We start from the raw sequence: 14,968 nt of genomic DNA, 5'->3' as shown, positions 1-14,968 counted from the left end.
AAATGTGCAGATGCTGGCCACAAGGCAAGGGAAACAAAGCTGAGAGGGCAGCGAAAGGTGGACTGGCTGGGTGCGCCCGCTCTCTTCTGGTCTCGGAAGCTAAGCAGAGCCAGCCCTGGTTAGTACTTGGATGGGAGACCGCCCGGGAGCAGGGGGCTGGACTCGGTGGTCTTGCAGGCCCCTTCCAACCCTCTGATGCTATGATTCTGTGGGCTCCTCTTCGGAGTCTGGATGGCTCTAGTGCATTCTGGGAGTCGTGTCCCTCGGACAGACGCCCCAGCACGGCGCACCGGCTCACCAGCTCTTCGCGCGGCCCTTGCGTGGGGACCCAGGCACTGGATCCAGCACGCCTGCAAAAGCGAACGGAAGAACCTTCCAGGGCGAGCCTGTCCGTCAGCCCTCGCGGCCAACAGGGAGGCCGCTCGGCGGTTAGGCCCGCCCTCCACGGGGCGTGCCCTGGTGAGCGATAGCCTGCGACGCCCCGGCCAGCCCAGCCCAGCCCACGTTGCTGCGAGATTGAAATGCAGAACTTAAGTCTCCTGCCTCGGGAAAGCGACTTCCTCGGGGTCCTTTTTCTTGACAGCCTCGCCGCCGTCTCCCGCGGTGGACGTCGGAGGCCGCCGGGGCCTTCTCCAGCGCGGGTTGCGGAGGCCGCCGGGCAAGACCGACTCCGCCGCGCCGCTTCCTTCGGGGATCGCAGAAGAGCGCGCCGCTCGGCGCCCCGTCTCGAGCCATGGGTAAGTCCGCCCGGCTGCGCAGCGGCGGGAGGCGGAGGCTGTCCAGGGAGGCGGCAGCCGCAGCAGCTCCCGCGTGGAGTGGCGCTCGGGCGCCCGGCAGCCGCCAGCGCCTCGTCGGCTTTGCTCGTGTGCCGGCGAGCCGTCGGGACGCGCGAGGGGGTCCGCGGCGCGGAACAGCGCCCAGCCCCCGGCCGCTCGGCTCGCCAGTTAGGGGTGGACCGGAGGGAGGCAGGTGACTCTCTGAACTGCCGGGGCGCCTTGGACCCGAGCTGCCCCGGCGCCACGAGCTCCCCCTCCCCCTCCCCCTCCCCTCTCCCCTCCGCCCACTGAAGGCGTTTGTCTTTCGACGGGGAATCTCCTCCGAGCTGCTGGAGGAGAGGAGCAGAGAAAGGAGCCCCCCGCTCTCGCTAGCTCCTTGCAACACTTCCGTGCCCGCGTTTCCCTCAGAACGGAAACTTTGCGGGCTTTCGATTCCAGATAGTTTTCATAACGCGCTTTTGGAGGGGGGGGGGAGGCGGACCGGAGACAGACGAACCCCCGTGATTCTCCACCTCTGGATTGTATCATCTACACTCTAGGATAATTCTGCGATCCTAAGTACATTGACCAGGAGGACGCTAATGCCTGTCCGTTCCAACGGGAGCTTTCCAAGAAACGCCTGAATCCTAAGCCCCCCCCCCTCCGACACACACACACACACACACACACACGGCAAGATTTCGATGGAAGCCGCCTCCTCTCTAGCCAGTCTGTTTTAGGATCGCGGCCTGGATGCCGGCCTGACGTGCCGTGCACCCTCCGAAGCGGCTGGGCGATGCTTTAAATGAGGAGGGTTGGAAAGAACCGATTGGCGTTTCTTGTGGAGGGCATCAGACGGGCTGACCTGCTGCGGTCCGAAACGCGGTGTAGCACTAGCAGCCCGATCCTAACCGCGTTTAACGGAGCGGTCAGCCCTATAGACCTCAACGGGACTTGCGCCTTGGTAAGTGCGCCTGAGATTGGAGCTTCCCTTGATTTTCACGGAGGTGGCAGCCGGCCTTCCTGACAGCGGATGGCCGTGCTTTAGGCTAGGAAGCAAGGGCCGCGGCCCTCGCGCCCAAGCCCCGCGGCGGCGTGGGGCAGGTCTACTAGGAAGGAAGGCCCGAGGAGTGCCACGGGGCTTCCCCTGAGTCCGCGCTCCCGGGAGCTCCGCGGGTGAAGGCTGCCCGCCGTCTGAGTCCCATGTGTGGGTGCGTCTCTTTGCTTGCAGAGCCAGCCTTCGGGGAGGTGAACCAGCTTGGCGGGGTCTTCGTCAACGGGCGCCCCCTGCCCAACGCCATCCGGCTCCGGATTGTGGAACTAGCCCAGCTGGGCATCAGGCCGTGCGACATCAGCCGCCAGCTGCGCGTCTCCCACGGCTGCGTTAGCAAGATCCTGGCCCGCTACAACGAGACCGGCTCCATCTTGCCGGGGGCCATCGGGGGCAGCAAGCCGCGGGTCACCACGCCGACGGTGGTGAAGCACATCCGGACCTACAAGCAGAGGGATCCCGGCATCTTCGCCTGGGAGATCCGCGACCGGCTGCTGGCCGACGGCGTGTGCGACAAGTACAACGTGCCTTCGGTCAGCTCCATCAGCCGGATCCTTCGGAACAAGATCGGCAACCTCTCCCAGCAGAGCCACTACGAGACCTACAAGCAGCACCACCAGGCGGCCCCGCAGCCCGCCTTGCCCTACAACCACATCTACTCCTATCCGAGCCCCATCGCTGCGGCAGGCGCCAAGGGCCCCAGCCCCGCCAGCGTGCCGGCTCTCCACAGCACCGTCCACATGCCTCGCACCTGGCCCTCCTCCCACTCCGTCACCGACATCTTGGGGATCCGGTCCATAACAGACCAAGGTAAGAGCCGGAGACCCCAGGCTTAGGAGGAGAAACCCCACCTAGGAAGGCCCTTCGCCATCCTGAAAGGAGCCTTGGGGGGGGACGGGGAGGGGGGCATCCCATTTCTCTCTTCATGCTTAGAAGTCTCCCCTGGTTTCAAATGCCCTACAATTTACCTTGATCAAGATGCAAAATGGCATCTTGTAATTAATTTTATCTTGCAAAATAACATCTTGAAAATTGCCCCTGAGAAGAGCTGTGGATAATCCTGGAGATACTTGCATTTTAGTCTTTAACACATCTCTTTAGAAATAAGCTTCATTGTACTCCGAGGGACTTACTTACCAAGTACATCTGTGCCCCCAAGATTACTTTCTTTATAGCTGTAACATCATGCCTGATAAATAGATCTGGAGATCTCTGAATTCTTGCCCACAACTTGGTTGGTCCTAATAAAGGTATTGTCCACCTGTGCAATTTGGAATTTTTCTCATGGACGAGCATGGCTTACTTTGTTTTATCTCTTAAATAGGTTTCTCATTTATCCAACAGCAATTTAGCCAAAGAGGAGATAACAACTAAAATGCTTTCTTGACAAAGCCCAAAAAACCCCACAGGCATAAGTCCTTGAAAATGTGTTTTCATGACACTCCACTATTTTGAATGCATACAATGAATGTGATGGTATCATACTGGAATAGATTACTCCCCATGACATCTGATATTCCTAGTGGTAATAAGCACATACATTTGGAACACACACACTTTGTATATCGTCTGTCTCTTCGTCTATCACACTTTATAGTCATTGTTACCAAGAAATATATACAACAAATTTAAACTACCTCAAATTACTTTGATCTAATTAAAATTAAATGCATGAAATCAAATAAGTAATAAAAATATATGTATGAACACATTTAGATATATATGGTATATTGCTTGATTTATTTAAACCAACTTACCAGAATAATTTTATACATGTTTGCTTGGAAGTAAGTCCCACTATGCTCAACAGAACTTACTCCATATTATATATGAATAGAATTGCAGCCTTTATTACAAATTTAAATAGAACCCAATCAGCTAAATCTAAGGCCACATATTTTAACATGTGCTTGGGAAATAGTCCTGTTGATTTTAGTTGAACTTACTTCTGAATGAACCTGCATAGGACTGAGCTGTCAATTGACCGAATTCAGGCTTTAATTCTATGTAAACTTACTTCTGAGTAAACAAACATGGCAAGTCATTTCTGCTTTGTGCATGTTACTGATAAGGCACTCAAGTCTTTCAAATAGCTGGAAATATAGCTGCTAATGCTAAATAGCATTATGCCATGTATGGAAAGCCAAACTGTCCATGTATAATTCCTGCCTTACCCATTGTACATGGGTAACGAACATAATACACAGGTAATCATTGTATATAAATACCATGTTAAAAGGATAAGGAACCCTGTGGCATCTTAAAAACTAACAATTTCATTATGACATTTTATTGTGCCATAATGTTCCATAGACTAGAGTTAACTTTGTCAGATGTAAGAAATGTCACCCTCCGTTGGTGTGTGTGTGTGTGTGTGATCCTACACACACACACACACACACATTATTATTATTTTAATATATACTATAATACCAGATGCAGACGATGTAGTTAAATATATAAGCTAAAGATATATATGCGGACACACACACCAACACAACCCCCCCCCCCCAAAAAAAGGCAGCCAGGTATGTTGACTTTTTCTGCCAGGCCTTTGTGCCTGTTGTTTGCTTTCAAGTCAGGGATTTTTCAGGAAAGGCATCTCCTTGAAATTGCAGGCAAATCCACCTCCAGTTCTTGCAATCAGGCCAAATTTGCTCAGACAGGAAGTTCAAATGTCACCTAATTGCTTTCGTTCTTCTGCTTCACTTTGTTTTCCTCCAAAGCGGTGGTCCAGAAAACTGAAACTACTGATGTTTAACTAGTATTTAGCCCCTTCTGAGGGCCTGGTGGTGCTCTGCTCGCTTTTACCGACTTTGCTCCAGAATTCGAAACCTTGCAGTTAAAAAGGCAAAGGGGATTGTCCCCAACAGTGATCCCAGATTGAAACACCGAATATTTGCCTATGCCACCGCGCAGTCTCGATGTGTGTGTGTGTTTTTAATGCTGGAGTCCCATAGATTTTAGTGGAACTTAAGCTCAGAGTACAAACGAGACAAAAATATTTGTAGCCTTCAAGCCACGATTAAAAAAACACAACTATGTACTTTTCATAGATGCCAGTTTGTCCTCCACTGTAACAACTCTATGATTTGGCCCCAAGAATGTACTATAACCTTTTTTTAAAATTGCTAAGGCAAGAATCTTGTTTTAAAAATATATTTCACACGGTTATACTCGTTGCAAGCAAAAACATAATGCCCAAGATTTTGTTATGAGGATTTATTTCCCCCCTCTCAACGTATTCTTTTTAAAGATGCCAAGTGGGGCCCTTCCAGGGCCAAGCGAATTTTGCATGTCCTTAGGAAAGTGCATTGCAGTCTGCGTTTCTTTCAGATTGGAGGGATTATTTGTAAATGTTAATTGTGCTTGTGAGGCTAGGCGGTGGGAAGGAGGGGGCGGGGCGGGGAGAGAGAACGAGCCGAGCGCGGAGCTGAGAACTGGCCTGATTTCCTCGTTTATTGACACCACAGTGGCCAAGGCCCCCTGTCTAGGTAGGAGTCCAGCGGGTGAAGACTGAGTGACAAGGAGGTCTCTTCGACGCCCCCCCCCCCCGCGCGCCCGCGTTAGCGAGGCTGCATCTGAGGGCTGCTTGCCCTTGATTTATAGGATAAGTTGACCTTGCTGACACGGAGAGGAAGCCCCTATTCATGGGAAAGTGAGAGATCAGCAGAAAAGGGAGCTCGCGAGAGGCATAGCTTGGTTGCCTAAGTCGACTTTAGCCATGTGCCGGCTGAGCCACACAGGGCTTCCGGGGAAAAGAGAGGAAACGGACGGCTGGACTGATTCCCCTCTCGTGCCAGACAGAACGCCAGCCGAAAGGGCTCCCTTGCTTGGCGCTGGGATCGCAGCCGCTACATTTTCACCCACGCGGGGCTGTTGCGATGCGAGGGCCTTCTGTCCCTGCCGAGCACCCGTAGCGTTTTCTCTGCCTTGTAGACCATCCCCAACATGCTTCTCGCGTTCCCACCAGCCCCACCGCTCACGAAAGCCACGCGTTTGCGTTTCAGCAACTCTGGTTTGCGCCTTCAAGTCAAGTATTTCAGCTGAACTGACTTGCGGCTCCCGGCCCCTGGCAGTTTTCCCAAAGCACGCTGACTTGGAAGTAAGATCCTCAGTCGAAATCAAGAGGGCTTTCTCCCAAGTAGTCCTAAGACCTACGTGCAGCGGGGGACTACTTGGAAGCAGGTCAGCCAGCAGCCCCATTGATTTCAGTGGGACTTGTTTCATAGTAAAATAGCGGTGGAAGTAGGTTCTTTGTATATTGTGCGGGGGAGGAGGCAGGAGAGAAGAACTTCTCAAGAACTTCTCTTCTTGAGAGAGAAGTTGCAATTCTACTTTCTGGTAACTGTTGCAACTGACCAGTCTTCAAAGGGATGCTTCTGTTATATATTTAAAGCAGAAACCTCCGTAGTCTCTTCCTCTGAGTTGTTTTATTTTATTTTTTCTAATATGGGCCTCCTTCAAGAAAAAAAGTGACATATTCCAACAAATCGACTTAGGAAATAATTATGCCAAATGTAGTTATCGCTACCCAGTGGCTGTCACCGCGAGAGGATGATGGGGGAATGTCAACAGCTCTGGAGTTTTCCTTAATCCGGTTAGGCCTTGTAATTTCCTTTATTCGTGTTAGGATGAAATAACTTGAGGAATGGGGTGGGGGGAGGGGGATGTTGAAAACTGTGGAAGATGGAATGCCTGATCTATCCATTCATATTCATCCTAAATAAACTTAGTTTCTGTGCATAACATGATTAAGATCAAATGGTTTCAACCTCTCTCTGTGCATTTCCACTCTTTCTTTGGAAATGGTAAATTCAACACTGCCACAAACTAAGGCTTCAATCCACCTTTCCCAGATGGGTCTGCTAAAATCAATTGGGCTGTTCTGGAGTAAATGAATTCAGCCATGAAACCACAATCGCCATAATGCGCGAAGCAGAGGGATAAATTTCCCTGAGAAATCCCCCCAATTCTCAGTATTATACACATTATATTAAATATATTATAGATTATTGATTCTAGTTTATTCCTGAAAGTGAATGACTGGATGGCCACTCCAGTCCACCTTGTCATAAATGGTAGTATTTGAAGCTGGGGAAATTGAAAGCTACTTGATACTGTGCAACCCGATCCACAGTAGGGAGTCAAAACCTTAGGAATAAATAACTTACATTAAAATAAATGGGAATTTGGGGCATTTGTAGTGTGGCATTTAACTGAATTTGAATCAGCTTGTGTATGTAAGTATTAAGTTTGCCTTCACTTCCTTAAGGACAAAACTAATGGTAGGTTGCATGGTTTTCTCCTCCAGTAGAGCCACCCCCCCCCCCCACACACACATCAAATTAGCATGGTTTTTAAACCTCTTTGGCTTTCCAACCAAGAATAAAAATGAAGGTTTTGCCTAGATGGGGAGTTTAAATCTCTGAGACATATGCTCATTCTAGGCTTCATTGAGAAGCTGTCCCATTGATTTCAATGGAACCTGCTTATGGGGAGGGGGGGTGACTGTTCACAGCTCAGTCCTTACCACATTTACTTGGCATTGAGCCCTACTGTTTGACAGGTGGAGCACAATCCTCTGCATGTTTATTCAGAAATAAGTACTCATATAGGTATTTATCAGACCATAGCACTGTAGCCTCAGTTACTTCCAATGGGTGCACGAAGTTTTATAGCTTTAGTTCTTCTGTAGGGCTACTATGGACCAGAGATGGGCAGAGTTCAAGGTTGTGGAATCTTTTTCCCCCCTTCATTTTTAACTAGAAGATTGCCGAGATCCCCAGCCAGGGCCAAGTGCAAAAGACATACACTTTGAATTTTAAAAATTCTGAGCCCAGGAGTTTATTTTGAGTCCCAGTACTGAAATGTGCACGCTGTCCTTCAGCAGAAAAAAAACCCCTCCAGTCCTGTATAGTCTACTGTCATTTTACTTTGCTTTTACGTTATGTTTTTATTTTATTTGTTTACCTGCTTACTTAGCCATCCATGGTTCTCTGATGTTGTTGTTGGTTTTTATTTTGGTTTTCACATTTACAAAGCAAGAGTACATAGTCATGGTCTCTTAGGGTAAGGCTTAAACAGTGCACTCTTGCTTAAGAAAATGAAGAGTGCCTCCGTAGTAGGTCCATCATCTCCTGTAAGAATTCAAGCAACCAGGAGGCTTAAGGTTGGTACCAGTGGGCTTTGTTCTACCCCCTGCCCGTGCACCCTTGCTCTACTTTACTGTGGGGGAATGGGGAGGGTTTCCTCAAACAATACTTTAGGGGGCAATTCTATGCATTTTTAGACAGAAAGAAGTCCGATTCCCACATGCCTCAGTCAGCATGGCTAGCAGGGGCATGAGTTGCTGATGTAAAAACAACGGCTTAAATCTGTAGGAGGTAGGCACCGTGATGCCCTCCAGATGTTTTGAACTACATCTCCCATGAGGCCCAGCCAGCATGGCCGGTAGTCAGAGATTATAGGAGTTGTAGTCCAAAACATCTCGAGGACACTGGATTGCTTACCCCTGGATGAACAAGCTTTGTTCATTTCGATTTAAATTATTCTTTCGAAAGGACCCTCACCGTACAAACTTATACATGTCTGCTCAGAAATAAGTCCCACCAACTCCTTTGGTTTTTTTTTTTTTTTAATGCATATATTGGATGGTGATGAGAGAACTGATGAAGCTGACTGATTAGGTTTACAGAGCAACCTTATGCGAGTTTCCTCGGAAGTAAGTCCCGCTGTGTTCAGTGGAATGTACTCCTAGGTAAGCATAAGATTGCAGCACTAAGCCGTTGGTTTCAGTGGAACTGGCACCTCGATTCTAAACGGGTTTATTTAGAATTACTTCCCATTTGTTGTAGCGGAGCGTCAAGCCTAACCATATCTGAAATTCGACTGAAATCTCTGGGACTCAAACCGTGATGCGAAACGTGTTACATAGCAGTAACTGCTTCTGAAATCAAACAGATCCAACCGAGCCCACAATCCTATGCAAACGAACGTATTTACTCCAGAGTAAGCAACACTGAACTCAGCGAGAGGCTCTCCTTAGTATGCATGCATAGCAGGCTTCTGCTGGTACTGATCTGCTCACTTATCTGGGAGTAATCCTCGTTGAACACAGCGAGGTTTATTTCAAACTAAACTTAGGTAAACTCGGGCCGCGCAGCTGGATGTGACTGCAGATCGGTTGCAAACAACTTATTTGGACTACCCGAAACCCTTACCTATACGTTATTTAGAAATAAATATGCCATTATTTAAATCAGTGTCAAATTTAAATCAAAAATTTGATTAGTTTCACAGCTCCCCCGCCCTCCCGCGGCCTCTGTTCATATGCCACTCCTAAGCAGGTTTCCTTGTGTGGGCAGGGAGAATGGAGCTGTCGGGCATTCAAACTGCCCATCCTGAATACACTGACTTGGAAAGAAGTTCACTGGAAAGGAACGCGACTTACTTCCGAGTAAATGCAGCGAGGCGTGAGTGTAAGCCTCCGTTTTTCTTCCCTGGAGAGACCTTTGGGAGTATGGTGTTGGCAGACCAGGGTCAGCTGTGACGATTTTTCGTTCGGTCTTTATTTCACGGGGAAAGGCGTGTAAAGGATCGGGGCCCTAAATGGGTTGCGAGCCATCTCCCGGGAAGATGCGCCCGGCCTTTCTGGCGCATTCCGATGCGCCTGCAGTTCAGAGGTTTCGTTTCGGGGAGGCTTTCTTTTGAGTAAATCTAGGCTGTTTCAGATCGCCGGCCCAAAGAAAGCTGCTCTCTCCTCACCCTCTTCGTCGTGTGTTTGCCCGCAGTGAGCGACAGCTCGCCCTATCACAGCCCCAAGGTGGAAGAGTGGAGCACACTCAGCAGAAGCGGCTTCGCGACCACGGCTCAGCACGTCGCGGTGAACGGGCTGGACAAGGGCTCCCTGGAACCAGAGGCCAAGTACAGCCAGGTAAGGGGGCCGCCGCCGATTGCCTGGAAGGAAGACGGCCTGGAGGCTGGTGTGTGTGTGTGTGTGTGTGTGTGGGGCTGTGGTGGTGTGAGGCCCGGAGGGGGGGGCGTGCTCTGGGGGAAACTCTCACGGCACCGTCCTCCTACCCTCATCCTTCTTTCTTTGCAACAAATCTCCCTTTAGAAGTGTGTTTGTTTATTTCTTTATTCAAAGCTTTTCTGTCCCGCTCCTTAGCCAGAAAGGAACGCCTTACATGCGATCCGTAAAACAAGATGGGCCCTGCCTACAGGCTTACAAACTAGAAGAACACAAGGAAAAGGGGACAGGAGGGGAAGAGGAGAGAGCAAAAGTCGCCTTTCAGCAGGGCTGGTGGAATTGAATGGGGTCCCCCTTCCCCGCTCATCTCCCCCTGCACAGGCTGCTGGAATGGCTGCTGGTGGTGACAGTTGCAAGTTCTAATATGCTGACCTAGCAGTAGCCCTTTTAAAACTTCCTAACTCTTGCCAGACATAGAAGGGAAAACAAGTTCAAACCAGCGCGCCCATTGATCTGGACTGCTTCTGGATCAACACCAAAATCGCTCCCAAAGTCAATCAAACAGTAAAGCCAGGATCCAAATAATTGCTTTTAAGGGAGGCCAAAGACTCCAGCACGCGCCTATTTTTTGGTTGTGCATGTATGTCTGTGTGTAGTCCCCCTCCTGCCACACTGCCCCTTACAACTGCACAGCCCATTGCGGTACTACAAACTGCTTTAGAAGCTCCCCTGAATTTCGAGAAGTCGAAGGCTTCATTCTAAACATACCTGCTAGAGAGTAAGCCGCATTCTACTCACAGGGACTTACTTCTCTCGTTAGGGTTGCCTTGTAGCAAGCCCCCTGAGTTCAGGAATAGCAATTTAGTACGGTTCTTTGGTCCTGACCCAAATCTGCATTTACAGCGCAATCCTATATATGTTTACGCGCAGTCAAGTCCCACTGTAATCCGGTGTACTCCCGGATAAGCGTGTATAGAACTGCAACTGGAAACTGTAATGCTGTCCACACTGCTCTGGGCGTCTCATAGCCCTTAGTGGAGTAGGCATACATCGGATTGCACGCTAAGGCTGTAGCCCTATGCATGGTCAGCAGGACTCAGCCCCATAGAAATCAGGGCTTCTTTCTGACGAAACAACGTGCATAGGATAGTGCGAAGCCTGCAATCCTACGCCAAGTTATTTGGGAGTAGGTGCTATTGAACTCAATGGGATTTACGTCCCTGTAAATATCCTTGGGGTCGGGATTGGCTGCCACGATTAGGAGGAGATTGGGTAGACTGCTTGCACACGTGCTAGGCTGGACCGGATTTAATAACGCAGATCGAGGATCTGGCCAGATGGAGAGGAGATCCCGATGGGGGGTGACTAGGGAGAGGCCGCGCTCCAGTCGAGCTCCTCCTCGGGTTAATCCGAAGCCGCCTCGCCAGCGGCGTCTCCTTCCCCACCGACGAACGAACAGTGCCCTGGAGTCGATCTGTGCGGTGCGCGCCTGCTCCGAATGCGCCGCCGCGGAGGATGGCACGATCCAGCGAGGTACTGATGAGACTCCTCAAGAGGGGATCGCCGGGAAACAAAACGCCTCGTTTCGTCAGAAAAGCTCCGCCGATTTCTAGCCAAGTCAGTGAAGCTGCCCGGGCGAACGTCGCTGGTGGGTGGGATGGAAAGATTGATTCAATTAGGAAGCCCAAGGTCTGGTGTAATGTATAGATCCCCGCAGTCGGGTGAAGGGAAGGAGAGATTAGACCGGGAGATGGACGGCTCTGATCTAGACGCCCCCGAGCTTCTTGCGAGAGCGCCGCGATGGCCGCGCTTTGCCCTCTTCCGCCCGGGTTCCTGAGAGTACATCTCCCCCCCCCCCCGCCCCCTGGATAAGCTTAGGTGGGCTTCCCCTGACCTCCCCTCATTCAGCCAGCCAGCCGGGCTCCCTCCTTCCTTGCGAAGCGCTCTGCTCTCCCAAGAGTTCTTTCTGCCCTCTGGGTCTCGTTCGTTTCTTGGGGGTCATAGTCTGTGCGGGCTACTTTCTGAGTAACCGAGGCTGTTAGGATCGGGTTGTATGGATCCCTTGTCGCTTGGAATCCCCGTTGGCTTTCTTTGGGGCTTTGCTCTACTTTGATGAACTTCAGAGGTTGTTCCACTGAGCGTGGGAGAGCTCAGCTAGCCGTTCAATAATGGCAGCGTCTAGCAATAATTGTGGTACTCCCATAATAAAGACCCAGCTCATCGAGAGCTTTTATTTTATTTTAATTTATTTTTGTTAAGCACTCCCCAAAATGGAACAGAAGGGATGGTATCCAATGTTAGTCTAAATTATGTCCTATTCATTTCAATACTCTAAGTAGGACTCATATTGGATACAATCCAATATTTCCTCCTTTGGTTGAGAAAGGGAGAGATGGAGGGAGGAGCAAACAGAAGCAGAACTGTTCCCTCACAGCAAAATATTCCTCTCCTGCCCCAGTCCATCATGTGCAAACTGGGCCTGGGTTCGCTAGACTGTAAATAATAAACTACTGCTACATGTGCAAACTGAATAATGCCCCACACCCTTTGGGCACCATCCGGTGAAGCATTCTGAACCCGTGTCAGTTTAAACAGAAGAGATATGGAGCATCCTTACTCAGAAGTAAGCACCACTGTATTCAATGAGGATTACTTCCAAATAAGTGGGTGCAGTTCCTTAGCACACTTGCTAGGGAACAAGAGTTGGAAAAAGTGCAGAAAAGGGCGACTAACATGATCAAGGGGCTGGAGCAACTCCCTCATGACGAAAGGTGACAACATCATGTGTAGCTTGGAGAAAAGGTGAGTAAGGAAGGACATAGTAGAGGTGTATAGAATTATGCGTGGTGTGGAAAAAGTGGATAGGGAGACATTTTCACTTCCATAAGAAGTAGCGATGGCCACCACTCTGGATGGCTTTAAAGGGGGATTGGACAAATTCATGGAAGTTAAGGCTACCAATGGCTACTAGTCATGATGGCTATGTGCTCCCTCCAGTATCAGTGACAGTTACTCTATGTACACCAGTTGCTGGGGAACATGGGTAGGAGGGTGCTGTTGTGCTCATGCTCTGTTTGTGGGTTCCTGGTCGACAGCTGGTCAGCCACTGTGTGCACAGGAATGCTGGACTAGATGGACCCTTGGTCTGATCCAGCATGGCTCTTCTTATGTTCTTAATTCCCAATGACCTTTATAAGAATTACTTCTGAGTAAACATGCTGAATGCTGTTAAGCACCTACCTCATGTTCCCCTTGGAATCAATGAGATTTACAAATGCGTAACTTTGGGGCTTTGAATGTTAACTTTGACTGAAGACTTGTGGAGGCCACTATATTCACTAGTCACCTGAACAGACCCTGAAGTATCCTTAGGACCCTAGCATAAACTTGAATGTTGGTTGGTTTGCTTCTGTATTTATATCCCACCACATGACCTTATGGACCCTTTTAGAACTGTGGGGCTATGTCCCGATTCTTTTTCGTAAACCTCAGTCCAACTTGCTGCTCCCACTCAGCAGTGCAGCTAGGCTGGAACTCAGGGCCAAAGTCCAGGACCCACAGCTCAGCACCCTCAAACAACAACCCAGTGGCAAACCCATGTCACCACCTGGGCTGGCATGGGGGTTGGACTCAATGGCCTTGTAGGCCCCTTCCAACCCTACTTTTCTATGATTCTATGCCAGGACCTTCCAGGACTGATGCTGCTCACTGCAACGTCCTTTCTTGGTTTTTAAGAAAGATTTTTTAGCTGGGCATGTACATAGTTGCAGATGTTCATTTTATTTTGCTTTAGATATTAGCCTTTTCTACCACAAAATGCTGCTTATTCCCAAGTAGATGTGTGTAGCGTCAGGGCAGCAGAAGCAAACTCGATCTTATTCCTGTAGTCAGGATGGTGCTATGACCTAAGTGAGTTTAAACAGAAACTACAAAATATTCAGAATCTTTCTTTCTTTTAAATCAGGATTGGCAAACAATTGTGTATATGTGTTTTTACAATTATTATTACGTATCAGGAATGCAGAAGCAGTTGTAAAGTATAGAATGGTGGGGGAAGGAGAAGAGATGTTAATTGCGTGCTTCACAACTGAAATAACACACATGGCCATCTAAGGCAACACACACACACACACACACACACACACTTGATAAGACTATGAAGTCCAGGGTCTAAAATTACCTATCTGCACTACTGTGCTCACTTCTTAAAATTCTGTGCTCCTACTCAAGTGATCCATGAGATCTCGGCAACCGAGATACAGTAGCGCTATTCATGCTCCCCTGGCCATGCTGGTCCTGTGTTTTCCCCATGCAGCTGCATATACCTTCTTACATCCGGAAGGATGATCTGCTTGTGGAAGCTTCTTTTTGCCCATTAACCATCCTTGCTTGACTGGGGTGTATCCTTCCAAATACAAAGTCACCCAATTCCCTCCCTGTTTTTGCATAGGGCAAATTCACCACAAACTGAGGAAATAATCCAACTGCAACTGGTTGATATTTCTCAAACTTTTTGCATAAAATGGGATAGCTCCGTTATGCTACCTCAACCCCTGAGCTACTCGGAGGAAGGAAGGGATTTAAGGTTGTTGCTGATTATGTTGTTGATAGTAATTTATAACAATAAGTCAGTAAACATCAGTAAATGGCTATCTGTATTGAATCAACTCTTGGTCACCCTGTTAAAAAATATTACGTTACTGATGTGTTACCATGCAGCTTTGAATACAAGCATGCTTTTTGTGCTGTTAGTGTAGAGCACCTTATTATTTCCTGTGAAGCAGTGGGATTTCAAAAATAATATTTATTTATTTTACTTTCCAGAGAAGTTGTCAAAATATGTGTTAACCAGCTTTAAAACATTAATGCAGCAAGGTATTTTTAAAAAATCAATTGTATCTAACTTATAATTTAAAAAGACTTCCAGATCCACAGCATTTATATATGCAAACAATCCCCATTTCAGTCAAGTACTGTATCTTCACTAGGGATGGCTTCACTAACATAATGTAGATGTTGATCTATTGTTTGTTGCTTGTGAGTAAGTCTCATATTTGTTCTTCTCAGTGAAATTTCAGTGTGCTTTATAAGTTCAACCTACTTTAGTAAAACCTTGTCTTATGGCATGATCTCATGTTAGAACAGGCACGTTACACTACAACATGCTTTTATGCCTGCATCTACCATATC

General features: G+C 48.6%; 1 protein-coding gene across 4 annotated transcripts in view; it reads left to right on the top strand.

Moving 5' to 3' along the window:
• Nucleotides 1–495: 495 nt before the first annotated feature.
• Nucleotides 496–14,968, top strand: part of PAX9 (paired box 9) — a 52,621-nt gene continuing 38,148 nt past the window's right edge. The window contains exons 1-3 of one of the 4 annotated variants that reach the window (XM_084843336.1): nucleotides 496–737; nucleotides 1,987–2,616; nucleotides 9,600–9,742. In XM_084843336.1, coding sequence (XP_084699462.1) covers nucleotides 734–737; nucleotides 1,987–2,616; nucleotides 9,600–9,742 — 777 coding nt within the window. In that variant the 5' untranslated portion in view covers nucleotides 496–733. Of the gene's footprint in view, nucleotides 738–1,842; nucleotides 2,617–9,599; nucleotides 9,743–14,968 lie in introns of those variants that run through there. The other 3 variants (XM_084843347.1, XM_084843355.1, XM_084843328.1) reach the window with 3 other exon arrangements.

This window comes from Heloderma suspectum, chromosome 1, assembly GCF_057233095.1.
Source record: "Heloderma suspectum isolate Gila_16-S chromosome 1, 16-S_ref, whole genome shotgun sequence".
In the NCBI taxonomy this organism is placed as follows: Eukaryota; Metazoa; Chordata; class Lepidosauria; order Squamata; family Helodermatidae; genus Heloderma; species Heloderma suspectum.
This window is presented reverse-complemented; position numbering and strand designations above follow the sequence as displayed.